The 16252-nt window shown below is 40.8% G+C and overlaps 1 protein-coding gene across 5 annotated transcripts in view; it reads left to right on the top strand.

Moving 5' to 3' along the window:
- The window catches only part of LOC139392740 (Cbl proto-oncogene B, E3 ubiquitin protein ligase), a 165091-nt gene that overhangs the window by 57746 nt on the left and 91093 nt on the right, over positions 1–16252 (top strand). For all 5 annotated transcript variants that reach the window (XM_071140955.1, XM_071140953.1, XM_071140958.1 and 2 more), the window contains 2 exons: positions 7861–8017; positions 10348–10469. In XM_071140955.1, the coding sequence (XP_070997056.1) occupies positions 7861–8017; positions 10348–10469 (279 nt within the window). The remainder of the gene's footprint in view (positions 1–7860; positions 8018–10347; positions 10470–16252) is intronic.

Raw genomic sequence — 16252 nt, forward strand, 5'->3', positions numbered from 1 at the left:
GGTAGGGGTGGTATATAGAAGATAGCCCTATTTAGTAAAAGATAATGCCCATATTATGGCAAGAACAGCTACCATAAGCAAAGAGAAACGACAGTCCATCATTACTTTAAGACATGAAGGACATTCAATCTGGAACATTTCAAGAACTTTGAAAGTTTCTTCAAGTGCAGTCCCTACAATGAAACTGGCTCTAATTAAGAATGCCACAGGACAGGAAGACCCAGAGTTACCTCAGCTACAGAGGATAAGTTACCAGCCTCAGATTGCAGCCCAAATAAATGCTTCACAGAGTTCAAGTAACAGCCAGATGTCAACATGAACTGTTCGGAGGAGACTGCGTGAATCAGACCTTCATGGTCGAATTGCTGCAAAGAAACCATTACTAAAGGACATCAATAAGAAGAAGAGACTTATTTGGGCCAAGAAACACGAGCAATGGACATTAGACCAGTGGAAATCTGTCCTTTACTCCAAATTCGCAATTTTTGGTTCCAAACGCCTTGTCTTTGTGAGACGCAAAGTAGGTGAACGGATGATCTCCGCATTTGTGGTTCCCATCGTGAAGCATGGAGGAGGTGGTGTGATGGTGTGGGGGTGCTTTGCTGGTGACACTGTCAGGGATTTATAATTGAAGGCACACTTAACCAGCATGGCTACCACAGCATTCTCCAGCGATGCACCATCCCATCTGGTTTGTGCTTAGTTGGACTATCATTTGTTTTTCAACAGGACAATGACCCAACACATCTCCAGGCTGTGTAAGGGCTATTTGACCAATTTGACCATTGAGTGCTGCATCAGATGAACTGTCCTCCACAATCACCCGACCTCAACCCTATTGAGATGGTTTGGGATGAGTTGGACTGCGGAGTGAAGGAAAAGCAGCCAACAAGTGCTCAGCATATGTGGGCCCACCTTTAAGTTTTTGTGGTGATTGTGGTGCTGAAATTGTAAATTATATTTTTGTTTGTTTTTATTGTGGTTGGGAAAATATTTATGAAGCGTTGTCCTCGGGGCCCCATTGAAAATGAGACCCTGGTCTCAATGGGTTCCCCTGAATAAATAAAGGTACGAAAATAAAAATGTGCCTGTGAGCCTGCTGTTCATGTAAATTGAGGTTTACAGTAGTATTGACTTGGTTTTAAATTAAACTCTCATGTTTAATGATATAATGCCCTAATGTATGTATTCTAGGCAGTCTGAAAATAGTCTACATCTACAATAAAGTTGTGTTAGTTTCTAAAACAGTCATATGCAGACACAGTAATGTCTGCCCCCACACGCACACCCACATGCACCCCCTAAGAAAACACTGACTGTGGAGAAGTACTCATGAAGTATGAGTCAAAGAAGAAAAAGAACAAAGAGGGTAAATCACCCAAATCTACAATGATGGTTTCACTGTGTACAGTCCCAGTACATAGCTAATATGTTACCATACCATTTCCACCTCCCAAACAAATTCCACTTGGATGAAAAAAGGAAGCAGGTCAACAATTTTGAGCTAATAACTATTTCTCAAGCAAGAATTTTGATAGGACTCTGGGAGTGTCCTGCTGAAAAGTGAATTTGTCTCCCAGTGTCTGTTAGAAGGCAGACTGAACCTGGTTTTCCTCTAGGGTGTTGCCAGTGCTTAGCTCTATTCCTTTTCTTTTTATCCTTAAAAACTCCCTAGTCCTTGCCGATGACAAGCATATACATAACATGATGCAGCCACCACCATGCTTGAAAATATGAAGAGTGCTAGTCAATGATGTGTTGTGTTGGATTTGCCCCAAACATAATGGTTTATATTCAGCACAAAAATGTATTTATTTGCCTTATTTGTATTCTGTATATTGTGGAGTAACTACAATGTTGTTGATCCATCCTCAGTTTTCTCCTATTTCAGTCGTTTAACTCTAACTGGTTTAATATGACTATTGGCCTAATGTTGAAATCCCTGAGCGGTTTCCTCCCTTTCCGTCAACTGAGTTAGGAAGAACATCTGTACCTTTGTAGTGAATGGGTGTATTGATACACCATCCAAAATGTAATTAGTAACTTCACCATGCTCAAAGGGATATGCAGTGTCTGATTTTTACCCATCTACCAATAGGTGTCCTTCTTTGTGAGGCATAGGAAAACCTCACTGGTATTTATTGTTGAATCTGTACCTTACACATAATTTTATGTGTGGGGTACAGAGATGGGGTAGTCATTCAAAAATCATGTTAAATACCATTATTGCACACATAATTAGTCCATACAACTTATTATGTGACTTGTTAAGCAAATGTTTACTCCTGAAGTTTAGGCTTGCCATAAGAAAGGGGTTGTATACTCCATGACTCAAGACATTACATCTTTTCATTTTTAAAATGAATTTCATAATTCCACTTAAAAGGCAAGTCAGTTAAGAACAAATTCTTATTTTCAAACGGCCTAAACAGTGGGTTAACTGCCTGTTCTTTGTACCTTTGTCAGCTCGGGGATTTGAACAACCTTTCGGTTACTAGTCCAATGCTCTAACCACTAGGCTACCCTGCCGTTGTCAACTTTGACATTATGGGGTATTGTGTGTAGATCAGTGACACAACATATAAATTAAATCAATTTTAAATTCAGGCTGTAATGCAACAGAATATGGAAAAAGTCAAAGGGTGTGAATACTTTCTGAAGGCACTACAGTAAACTTAATTACTTCCACATAGCAGGGCCTTGTGTAGGGTGATTTGCCAAATGTGACATAATCCACTATGTCATCATATCCCAAAAAGACTGCTTTATGACAAGTGAAATGTGATGCTGATGGTGACATATGTTACCTAGCTTTATTTAGAAGTTTTCCCAGGGAACATTGACTGAATGAGACCCAGACTATTCAAAGGCATGGGGTTTCATCATCTTAGTGTCCCTCAAAAGCCTGCATGGACTGACTGTGTCACTCAGTGGGTGCCACTCATTTTGAAAATGACACCTGTGATCATAAACATCAGAAAAGACTCCTGGTGACAATTCTGTTGTGACTTTCCCCAATGGCTGCAGCTATCCCTGGCTTAAATATACAGTGGGGCAAAAAAGTATTTAGTCAGCAACCAATTGTGCAAGTTCTCCCACTTAAAAAGATGAGAGAGGCCTGTAATTTTCATCATAGGTACACTTCAACTATGACAGACAAAATTAGAAAGACATTTCTCCAGAAAATCACATTGTAGGGTTTTTAATGAATTTATTTGCAAATTATGGTGGAAAATAAGTATTTGGTCACCTACAAACAAGCAAGATTTCTGGTTCTCACAGACCTGTAACTTCTTCTTTAAGAGGCTCCTCTGTCCTCCACTCGTTACCTGTATTAATGGCACCTGTTTGAACTTGCTATCAGTATAAAAGACCACAACCTCAAACAGTCACACTCCAAACTCCACTATGGCCAAGACCAAAGAGCTGTCAAAGGACACCAGAAACAATATTGTAGACCTGCACCAGGCTGGGAAGACTGCATCTGCAATTGGTAAGCAGCTTGGTTTGAAGAAATCAACTGAAGGAGCAATTATTAGGAAATGGAAGACATACAAGACCACTGATAATCTCCCTCGATCTGGGTCTCCACGCAAGATCTCACCCCGTGGGGTCAAAATGATCACAAGAACGGTGATCAAAAATCCTAGAACCACACGGGGGGACCTAGTGAATGACCTGCAGAGAGCTGGGACCAAAGTAACAAAGCCTACCATCAGTAACACACTACGCCGCCAAGGACTCAAATCCTGCAGTGCCAGACGTGTCCCCCTGCTTAAGCCAGTACATGTCCAGGCCCGTCTAAAGTTTGCTAGAGAGCATTTGGATGATCCAGAAGAAGCTTGGGAGAATGTCATATGGTCAGATGAAACCAAAATAGAACTTTTTGGTAAAAACTCAACTCGTCGTGTTTGGAGGACAAAGAATGGTGAGTTGCATCCAAAGAACACCATACCTACTGTGAAGCATGGGGTTGGAAATATCATGCTTTGGGGCTGTTTTTCTGCAAAGGGACCAGGGTGACTGATCCGTGTAAAGGAAAGAATGAATGGGGCTATGTATCATGAGATTTTGAGTGAAAACCTCCTTCCATCAGCAAGGGCATTGAAGATGAAACGTGGCTGGGTCTTTCAGCATGACAATAGCCTACCACCTATAAAATAATGACATAGATATTGAATTACAGCGATCTGACTTTTTATAATCCACCGTGTAACAGTCGTATAAGCAGGGCTACTCGTGACAAAAGGCTCAGTATAGGTGTAATGTTGTCTTGTTAGCTTCCAATTCCCCTAAAGGGGCCAACCACCGAAACCTCCCTTGAGGGTTGTTTAGGGTGTATTGTGAACTATCTTTCCATGCTCACACAACTCTGTATCTATTACACTGAGAGTTATTTGTCTTGTGACAGGAAGTGCACCTTTCTGTCTGTCTCACAGCACGCAGCCGTTTTACCTCACAGTTTTGATTTTGGTTCCCCTTGTTTTATTGCTGGCTGATTTAGAAAGGTCATGGGTGACTGCCGTCTTTCCATTATGTTGTTCTAAAGTGACAGCCATAGTGTTCAGCACGCCGAATTTTACTGTTAGTTTTTTAGGATGACAACATTCCCACCATTTTGTTTTTGTTAAGCAAAAACTTCAAATATAGAGCCACCCCTCACGGGTGGTGCTGGAGAAATAAAATCACTCTCAAATTCATTGGTGGAGCTTTGGATGCAAGGACTGACTCTATATTTGAAGCTATACACTGTTTGTTTATAACGACATTGTTTAAGTAAAACAAGCTTGGGTTGTGATGGAGCAAGGCAGTTGAACTAAAGCTTGTGAGGCATTTATTTACCAGTTATTTTCTTCAAGAATCAATGTCTATACTATTCATTTAAACGTTTAATAAAAATGGATGATCAAGCCCATTTAATTAGGTTTATGATCAGGGGTGAAAGTAGATTTAATTTCTTAAAGGTACGGGACACCCAAGTGTGTGCATGCATTTTTTTATACTACAAAAATGACAGGGTAGCCTATTCTGCTGACACTGACAAACAGATCAATAAAAACGATGATCCATATATTTGGCTTATGTAAAGGGGAGACTCAAATACAATATGACGTCCATCTAACCTGGAGGAGGAAATGATTGTCCAAAAACAAACAAAACTGGCATTGACCCAATGACAAAAACGGTGAATATGCACACCCACCAGGGATATGGTCGATGTTCTCCGCTGGTTTTAGTCATTTTGATGACTCAAAGAAATATTGGAGTCTTTTCATTTTCATCTCTTTACAGCAATAGCTATTCACTTTACAAACAGTTTTTCCGCGATTGTATAAAAAAAAATGATGATGTGCCTGGCTGAGACTCTGCTTTTCACTGACAGTTGCAACAATCGTGTATTTGGTATTTGCTGTGCGCTACCCAAATTGTGGGTCCTTCCGACTGTAGGTTTAAAACAATTTTCTTTTTTAAGAAGCTAATGATCCTCTGTAGCCAAATCATGCTTTCTGGTGTAGTAGCCTATAATGAATGAAGTTTTCAAAACAATCGGTAATCGTAATTTTTGGACACTGATCATGGCGGATTGCATTGAACTCCACGAGGAGACTGAGTGGCAGGCTGACTACCTGTTATGCGAGTGCAGCAAGGAGTAAGGTGCTAGCTAGCATTAAACATATCTTATAAAAAACAATCAATCTTAGCATAATCACTAGTTAAATACACATGGTTGATGATATTACTAGTTTATCTAGCTTGTCCTGCGTTGCATATAATCGATGCGGTGCCCGTTAATTTATCATTGAATCATAGCCTACTTCCCCAAACGGGTGATTTAACAAGCGCATTCGCGAAAAAAGCACTGTCGTTGCACCACTGTGTACCTAACCATAAACATCAATGCCTTTCTTAAAATCAATGCACAAGTATATATTTTAAACCTGCATATTTAGTTAATATTGCCTGCTAACGTGAATTTCTTTTAACTAGGGAAATTATGTCACTTCTCTTGCGTTCTGTGCAACAGAGTCAGGGTATATGCAGCAGTTTGGGCCGCCTGGCTTGTTGCAAACTGTGAAGACTATTTCTTCCTAACAAAGACAGACAACTTCGCCAAACGGGGGATGATTTAACAAAAGTGCATTTGCGAATAAAGCATAATCGTTGCACGAATGTACCTAAACATAAACATCAATGCCTTTCTTAAAATTAATTCACAGAAGTATATATTTTTAAACCTGCATATTTAGTTAAAATAAATTTATGTTAGCAGGCAATATTAAACTAGAGAAATTGTGTCACTTCTCTTGCATTCATTGCACGCAGAGTCAGGGTATATGCAACAGTTTGGGCCGTCTGTCTCGTTGCGAACTAATTTGCCAGAATTTTACATAACATTGAAGGTTGTGCAGTGTAAAACTGAGGATGGATCAACAACATTGGAGTTACTCCACAATAGCAACCTAAATGACAGAGTGAAAAGAAGGAAGCCTGTACAGATTACAAATATTCCAAAACATGCATCCTGTTTGCAACAAGGCACTAAAGTAATACTACAAAAAATGTGGCAAAGCAATTCACTTTTTGTCCTGAATGCAAAGTGTTATGTTTGGTGCAAATCCAATTCAACAAATTACTGAGAACCACTCTCCATACTTTCAGCATAGCGGCTGCATCATGTTATTGGTATGCTTGTAATCGTTAAGGACTGGGAAGTTTTTCAGGATAAAAAAGGAACGGAATGGAGCTAAGCACAGGCAAAATCCTAGAGGAAAACCTGGTTCAGTCTCCTTTACATGTAACGATTCTCGTTGGTGGAAGAAGGAGTAGACCGAAGCGCAGCGTGGTACGTGTTCATGATGCCTTTAATAAACTGAACACCGAATACAAATGACCAAAAGAATAAAGGAAAACCGAAACAGTCCCGTATGGTGAAAACACTGAAACGGAAAATAATCAACCACAACTCAAAATGGGAAAACAGGCTACCTAAGTATGGCTCTCAATCAGAGACAACGATAGACAGCTGCCTCTGATTGAGAACCATACCAGGCCAAACACATACAAAAAGAAAACCTAGACCTACAACATAGAATACCCACCCACATCACACCCTGACCAAACTTAAAATGGAAACATACAAAGCAATCTACGGTCAGGGCGTGACATTACACCAGACACTGGGAGATGAATTCACCTTTCAGCAGGACAATAACCTAAAACACAAGGTCAGATCTACACTGGAATTGCTTACCAAGAATACAGTGAACGTGGCCGAGTTACAGTTTTGACTTAGATCTATTAGAAAATCTAGCGCAAGACCTGAGCATGGTTGTCTAGCAATGATCAACAACCAATTTGATAGAGCTTGAAGAATTTTTGAATTAATAAATTGCAAATGTTATACAATCCAGGTGTGAAAAACTCAGAGAAAGACTCACAGCTGTAATCACTGCCAAAGGTGCTTACACAAAGTATTGACTCAGGGGTTTGAAGACATATTTCTGTATTTCATTTTCAATACATTTTCAAAAATGTCTAAAAACATGTTTGCACTTAGTCATTATGGGGTATTGTGTGTAGATGGGTGAGAAAATGTAATATATTTAATCCATTTTGAATTCAGGGTGTAACATAACAAAATGTGGAATAAGTCAAGTAGGATGAATACTTTCTGAAGGCACTGCACATAGCATGAAAAGCTCTGTCTTTATTGTGATATTCCACAGAAGGTCATTGCTATCAGTAAAAACTAGAAAACCCCGTTTCTTATTATGAGCTACCACTCGGTTTATTTTGGTGACTTTAGACTGTTGTTTAGCTCCACTGACTTTTGGTTTGTGGTCTGGTTGTGCCCTCCAGGACCATCGTGCCTTGGAAAGTGTTCCGACAGTGCCTTCACGAAGTGCATCACATCAGCTCTAGCCTAGAGGCCATGGCCCTTAAGTCCACCATCGACCTCACCTGCAACGACTACATATCTGTCTTTGAGTTCGACATCTTCACCAGGCTGTTCCAGGTAAATTTCACTTTGTTAATTTTCTCGTGCTTTTTTAATACACCCCCCCCCCCCACCTTCTTTCTCTTTTAGTAGAATTCTGAATGATCCTCCCCCTTTCCTCCTCCTCGGGTTACCCAAATAACACAAATAGACTGTCATAGCCATTTGAGAAAGATGAAAACTGAAATGAGGGTTCACTCCACACTCGCCTCCCCCACCCCATTTCATAAAGCAAGACAATAATGTATATAGATCAAAGCGACAAGCCGGGTGCGTTCAGAGAAACAATGTAGGGCCAATTGTATGCCGCCCTTTGGGACTCTCGGTCATGGCCAGTTGATGACACAGCCTCAAATCATCAAATCAAATGTTACTGGTCACAAACACATGTTTAGCAGATGTTATTGCGGGTGTAGTGAAATGCTTGTGTGTCTAGCTCCAGCAGTCTAAAAATATCTAACAAGTAATATCTAAAAATCTCCCAACAATACACACAATACACACACATTTCGAGTAAAGGAATGGAGTTAAGAATATATAAATATTTGGACGAGCAATGTCAGAGCGGCATAGACTAAGATAGACTAAAATATATACATATGAGATGAGTAGTGTAAAATATGTAAACATTATTAAAGTGACTAGTGTTCCAATTATTAAAGTGGCCAGTGATTTCAAGTCTATGTATACAGGGCAGCAGCCTCTAAGGTGCTAGTGATGGCTATTTAACAGTCTGATGGCCTTGAGATAGAAGCTGTTTTTCAGTCTCTCGGTCCCAGCTTTGATGCACGTGTACTGACCTCACCTTCTGGATGATAGCGGGGTGAACAGGCAGTGGCTCAGGTGGTTGTTGTCCTTCATGATCTTTTTGGCCTTCCTGTGACATCGGGTGCTGTAGGTGTCCTGGAGGGCAGGTAGTTTTCCCCTTGTGATGCGTTGTACAGACCGCACCACCCTCTGGAGAGTCCTGCGGTTGAGGGCGGTGCAGTTGCCGTACCAGGCGGTGATACAGCCAGACTGGATGCTCTCAATTGTGCATCTGTGTAAGTTTGTGAGGGTTTTGTTGCGCCTTCTTCACCACAATGTCTGTGTGAGTGGACCATTTCAGTTTGTCAGTGATGTGTACGCCGAGGAACTTGATGCTGCGGTCCCATCGCTGTGGATAGGGGGCTTCTCCCTCTGCTGTTTCCTGAAGTCCACAATCAGCTCCTTTTTTTTGTTGACGTTGGGGGAGAGGTTACTTTCCTGGCACCACACTCCTAGGGCCCTCGCCTCCTCCCTGTAGGCTTTCTCGTCATTATTGGTAATCAGGCCTACTACTGTTGTGTCGTCTGCAAATTTGATGAATGAGTTGTTGGCGTGCGTGGCCACGCAGTCATGGGTGAACAGGGAGTACAGGAGTGGGCTGAACACCCATCCTTGTGGGGCCCCAGTGTTGAGGATCAGCGGGGTGGAGAGGTTGTTTCCTACCCTTCACCACCTGGGGGAGGCCCGTCAGGAAACCCAGGACCCAGTTGCACAGGGCGGGGTTCAGACCCAGGCCCCAAAGCTTAATGATGAGTTTGGAGGGTACTATGGTGTTTAATGCTGAGCTATAGTCAATGAACAGCATTCTAACATAGGTATTCCTCTTGTCCAGATGGGATAGGGCAGTGTGCAGTGCGATGGCATCGTATGTGGATCTATTGGGGCGGTAAGCAAATTGAAGTGGGTCTAGGGTAAGGTAGAGGTGATATGATCCTTAACTAGTTTCTCAAAGCACTTCATGATGACAAAAGTGAGTGCTACGGGGTGATAGTAATTTAATTCAGTTATCTTTGCTTTCCTGGGTACAGGAATAATGATGGACATCTTGAAGCATGTGGGGACAGCAGATTGGGATTGGCAGAGATTGAATATGTCCGTAAACACTCCAGACAGCTGGTCTGCGCATGTTCTGAGGACGCGGCTACGGATGCCCTCTGGGATAGAACCTGGGTCTGTAGTGACACCTCAAGCACTGAGATGTAGTGACTTAGACCGCTGCGCCACTCGGGAGGCCCTTCTATGCACTATTATTAATAATTTGGCTTTCTCCCGGCTCCAAGAAATAGTGCCCTTGAAGTTGATGCATACTCTGTACAAGTGATCCTGGTTTAGTACACTATAAGAATGGAAGACAGGATGGAATCTGATGCTTCCTCATCACTTAAGTTGTCTTATTTGATAAGTTATTGTGTTATTTGAGTGGACCATCTGTGACCTCCAAGAATTAGGAGTCCTTGCATGCACAATGTTTCATTGTTGATCGAAATGGAAGTATCTGGGTGTGTGTGTGACTCCTCTCCTTATTCTCTCCTCCCTATCAGCCATGGGGCTCCATCCTGAGAAACTGGAACTTCCTGGCTGTGACTCACCCTGGTTACATGGCTTTCTTGACCTATGACGAGGTTAAGGCACGGCTACAGAAATACACCAACAAACCCGGCAGGTATGTACATGCCACAGGAAGGTGTGTTGGTGTGCGTGTGTAAACATGTGTGCTTGCGTGTGTGTTCTTAGGGACATGTGGTGAGGGTAAGTAGGGCTCTTATTGGAAACAGGTTCACACTCTTTTAAATCTATCTGTTTATCCGTGATTGATTCTCCGGGCCTCTTGATTTACTCTCAGACAGACTACTCCTGCCTGAATTTTTGGCCATCAATGGGCAGGTGTGACATGGAAACATTTTATTTTTGTAAAGCTTGGAAGTTTGGACACACCTACTTACTCAAGGGTTTTTCTTTATTTTTACTATTTTCAACATTGTAGAATAATAGTAAAGATATCAACATTTTGGAAGAACACATATGGAATCATGTAGTAACCAAAAAGTGTTAAACAAATATATTTTAGATTTGAGATTCTTCAAAGTAGCCACCCTTTGCCTTGATGACAGCTTTGCACACTCTTGGCATTCTCTAAATCAGCTTTTCCAACAGTCTTGAAGGAGTTCCCACATATGATGAGCACTTGTTGACTGCTTTTCCTTTGCTGTGCGGTCCAACTCATCCCAAACCATCTCAATTGGGTTGAGGTCGGGTGATTGTGGAGGCCAGGTCATCTGATGCAGCACTCCATCACTCTCCTTCTTTGTCAAATAGCAATTTCACACACTGGAGGTGTGTTGGGTCATTGTCCCAGCTAGGTTCAATGTTAGCTAGCTAACATTATGCTATAACTAGCAAAGCAAATGGCTCTGAGATATGAACAACATTACTGCACAGATCATACACGTAACGTTAGCTCGCCAGCTAACAGTACACTTTAACTTGAATTGAAAATTACTTTCTGACCAAATTAGAAACGTTTAATATCTGAAAATGTAGCTAGCTAGACTCTCTCACCCATATACATGGATGGACGATTTTCCCTCTCTGTCACAGATGCTGTGTTTGCCCTTAGTTTGAAGATGTAATCCGGAGACAAGGGTTTTCTCCATCACCTTAGCTATCATAATCTAATTCCACTAATTACAAAACTCGGTCCTCCAGAAAGTGGAGAGCAACACTTATGCAGTTCTACTATGCAATACATATTTTTTAAAACAGTGTTAGACAGGATTACCTACACATGACCAGCTCAAATAGACAGAAGCGTGCTACATGTCAGACCAATCTAAACTCATCTCTCTGCATTTCCAGTCCACTCATTATCTCAGCCAATCATGGCTAGCTGTAAGGCTGCTCTCCTTTTCTGTGGCTTAACCAAGTGGGCAGGGAATTTAATCTATTTTGCCATGTATAAATGTGTTTCTATGGGCTAATATCAGTAAGGCCAGTTTTAATGTTTCATCAAATCATTTTTTAAAATCATTTTTTCATACCTATAGTGGTCTTAAAATGTACATTGCTAAATGGTCCATGGTATGACCATCTTCTGTCTAGTTAAAACAATTCCATATGTTAGCCTATATATCGCCATCTAGTGGCTTAGACTCTAGGCCAGGGATGGGCAGCTCAAATCAAATCAAATTAAATTGTATTGGTCACGTACACATATTTAGCAGATGTTGGTTAAACACAATTTCTTCCCAAAGTTTACCAAGGGTTGGTAACAGGATGATAGGTTGGCTATTTGAGCCAGTAAAGGGGGCTTTACTATTCTTAGGTAGCGGAATGACTTTTGCTTCATTCCAGGCATGATGGCACACACATTCTAGTAGGAGTGGCAATATCATCCGCTATTATCCTCAGTAATTTTCCATCCAAGTTGTAAGACCCCGGTGGCTTGTCATTGTTGATAGACAACAATTGTTTTTTCACCTCTTCCACACTCACTTTACGGAATTCTAAATTACAATGCTCGTCTTTCATAAATTGGTCAGATATAGGCAGAGCTTGTTGCTGGCATGTCATGCCTAAATTGGCTAATCATGCAAATTAAAAAAAATTAAAGTAGCTGCCAATATCAGTGGGCTTTGTGATGAATGAGCCATCTGGTTCAATGAATGATGGAGCTGAGTTAGCTTTTTTGCCCAAAATGTTATTTAAGGTCTTCTAAAGTTTTTACTATCATTGTTTATGTAATTTATCTTTGTTTCATAGTGTAGTTGTTTTTATTTAGTTTTGTCACATGATTTCTAAATTTTCCGTACGTTTGCCAATCAGTTGTGCAGTCAGACTAATTTTCCGTTCCTTTTGCCTTATCCCTCTCAACCATACAATTTTTCAATTCCTCATCAATCTTCAGGGATTTAACAGTTTTTACAGTCATTTTCTTAACCTTTCTGGTGCAGGCATTCCGCTAGCGACCCACCTCGACGAAATTGCAGAGCCCCAAATTCAAAATACAGAAATAGTCATAATAAACATTCATAAAAAATACATGTGTTATTGTCACGGCTGTCGGTGGAAGAAGGTGAGGACCAAAGCGCAGCGTGGTACTTGTTCATATTATTTATTTAAACTGAACAAGATCAAACAAAGAAACAAAAAGCACAGCCGAAAAAGCTCCGTCAGGTGCAAAAACACACTAAACAGAAAGTATAATCACCCACAACTCAAAGGTGAAAACAGGCTGCCTAAGTATGGTTCTCAATCAGGGACAACGATGACAGCTGCCTCTGATTGAGAACCATACCAGGCCAAACACAGAAATACCAAATCATAGAAAAAGGAACATAGACAACCCACCCAACTCACGTCCTGACCATACTAAAACAAAGACGTAACAAAAGAACTAAGGTCAGAACGTGACAGTTATACATCGGCTTAAAGATGAACTTCTTGTTAATCCAGCCGCTTTGTCAGATTTCAAAAAGGCTTTATATGCGAAAGCATACCATGCGATTATCTGAGGACGGCGCCCCACCTACAAAAGCATACAAACATTTTACAACCAAGTAAAGAAATTACAAAAGTCAAAAATAGCGATCAAATAAAATTAATCACTTAGCTTTGAAGATCTTCATATGGTTGCAGTCCCAAGAGTCCCAGCTACACAATAAATGTTCATTTTGTTTGATAAAGTCCCTCTTTATATCCCAAAAACAAAGCATGCAGACGAATACATCCTAATAGTACCGGTTAAGTTCGTCGAAACATGTCAAACGATGTTTATAATTAATCCTCAGGTTGTTAATTGTCTAAATAATCGATAATATTTCAACCGGACAATAGCGTATTCAATAGAAAGGAAAAACAACGAAGGGCGTGCACTCGGTCATGCGCACAAACCAGCACTGCATGATTCTACAGTCCACTGACAGAAAGGTCTCATTCTTTTTAATTTTTCAGAAAACAAGCCTGAAACAATGTCTAAAGACTGTTGACATCTTGTGGAAGCCATAGGAACTGCAATCTGGGTCCTAACCCATTAGCTACTCTATAGGCATTCAATTGAAAATTGCCACATCAAAAAAATCCCACTTTCTGGATCGATTTACCTCAGGTTTTCGCCTGCCATATCAGTTCTGTTATACTCACAGACATTATTTTAACAGTTTCGGTAACTTTAGAGTTTTTTCTATCCAAATCTACCAATTATATGCATACCCTAACTTCTGGGCCTGAGTAACAGGCAGTTTACTTTGGGCACGCTTCTTTTCCAGATGTCAAAATACTGCCCCCAAGCCATAAGAAGTTAATGGGTGCATGCTTATTAGTAACTGGGATAAGCAATTTCATAAATGTGTAAAGTGAAGCGTCTGGTTGGTCCTCATTACGCACCACGAACCAACAAATATTCTTTACATCAGGAATCACTACAGAACTTCTTGTATTGGTTTTCCTAGATATGGCTACTATATTGTGATCACTACATCCAATGGATTTTGATACAGCTTTAAAGCAAATTTCTTCAGCATTAGTAAAGATGTGATCAATACATGTTGATGATTTCCTTCCTGTGCTGTTTGTAACTACCCTGGTAGGTTGACTGATAACCAGAACCAGGTTGCACTAGTTACAGTTTGAAGCTTTGTCTTGAGTGGATTGATGCCCTAATAAAAGCCTGTCAATATTTAAATCACCCAGGAAAATATACTTCTCTCTTGATTTCACAGTGCATTGCGAAAGTATTCGGCCCCCTTGAACTTTGCGACCTTTTGCCACATTTCAGTCTTCAAACATAAAGATATAAAACTGTATTTTTTTTGTGAAGAATCAACAACAAGTGGGACACAATCATGAAGTGGAACGACATTTATTGGATATTTCAAACTTTTTTAACAAATCAAAAACTGAAAAATTGGGCGTGCAAAATTATTCAGCCCCCTTAAGTTAATACTTTGTAGCGCCACCTTTTGCTGCGATTACAGCTGTAAGTCGCTTGGGGTATGTCTCTATCATTTTTTCCCATTCCTCCTTGCAAAACAGCTCAAGCTCAGTGAGGTTGGATGGAGAGCATTTGTGAACAGCAGTTTTCAGTTCTTTCCACAGATTCTCGATTGGATTCAGGTCTGGACTTTGACTTGGCCATTCTAACACCTGGATATGTTTATTTTTGAACCATTCCATTGTAGATTTTGCTTTATGTTTTGGATCATTGTCTTGTTGGAAGACAAATCTCCGTCCCAGTCTCAGGTCTTTTGCAGACTCCATCATTCTTCCAGAATGGTCCTGTATTTGGCTCCATCCATCTTCCCATCAATTTTAACCATCTTCCCTGTCCCTGCTGAAGAAAAGCAGGCCCAAACCATGATGCTGCCACCACCATGTTTGACAGTGGGGATGGTGTGTTCAGGGTGATGAGCTGTGTTGCTTTTACGCCAAACATAACGTCTTGCATTGTTGCCAAAAAGTTCAATTTTGGTTTCATCTGACCAGAGCACTTTCTTCCACATGTTTGGTGTGTCTCCCAGGTGGCTTGTGGCAAACTTTAAACAACACTTTTTATGGATATCTTTAAGAAATGGCTTTCTTCTTGCCACTCTTCCATAAAGGCCAGATTTGTGCAATATACGACTGATTGTTGTCCTATGGACAGAGTCTCCCACCTCAGCTGTAGATCTCTGCAGTTCATCCAGAGTGATCATGGGCCTCTTGGCTGCATCTCTGATCAGTCTTCTCCTTGTATGAGCTGAAAGTTTAGAGGGACGGCCAGGTCTTGGTAGATTTGCAGTGGTCTGATACTCCTTCCATTTCAATAGTATCGCTTGCACAGTGCTCCTTGGGATGTTTAAAGCTTGGGAAATATTTTTGTATCCAAATCCGGCTTTAAACTTCTTCACAACAGTATCTCGGACCTGCCTGGTGTGTTCCTTGTTCTTCATGATGCTCTCTGCGCTTTTAACGGACCTCTGAGACTATCACAGTGCAGGTGCATTTATACGGAGACTTGATTACACACAGGTGGATTGTATTTATCATCATTAGTCATTTAGGTCAACATTGGATCATTCAGAGATCCTCACTGAACTTCTGGAGAGAGTTTGCTGCACTGAAAGTAAAGGGGCTGAATAATTTTGCACACCCAATTTTTCAGTTTTTGATTTGTTAAAAAAGTTTGAAATATCCAATAAATGTTGTTCCACTTCATGATTGTGTCCCACTTGTTGTTGATTCTTCACAAAAAAATACAGTTTTATATCTTTATGTTTGAAACCTGAAATGTGGCAAAAGGTCGCAAAGTTCAAGGGGGCCGAATACTTTCGCAATGCACTGTATATTTTCAAACATGTTATCCAGATACTGACTGTTAGTTCTTGGTGGTCTGTAGCAGCTTCCTATAATGACACAGGGCGAGACCCAGATGCGTTCGTGGGAGGCAGATGGTTTGAGTCTCTGATATTT

Source organism: Oncorhynchus clarkii, chromosome 33 (genome assembly GCF_045791955.1).
Source record: "Oncorhynchus clarkii lewisi isolate Uvic-CL-2024 chromosome 33, UVic_Ocla_1.0, whole genome shotgun sequence".
Lineage (NCBI taxonomy): Eukaryota > Metazoa > Chordata > Actinopteri > Salmoniformes > Salmonidae > Oncorhynchus > Oncorhynchus clarkii.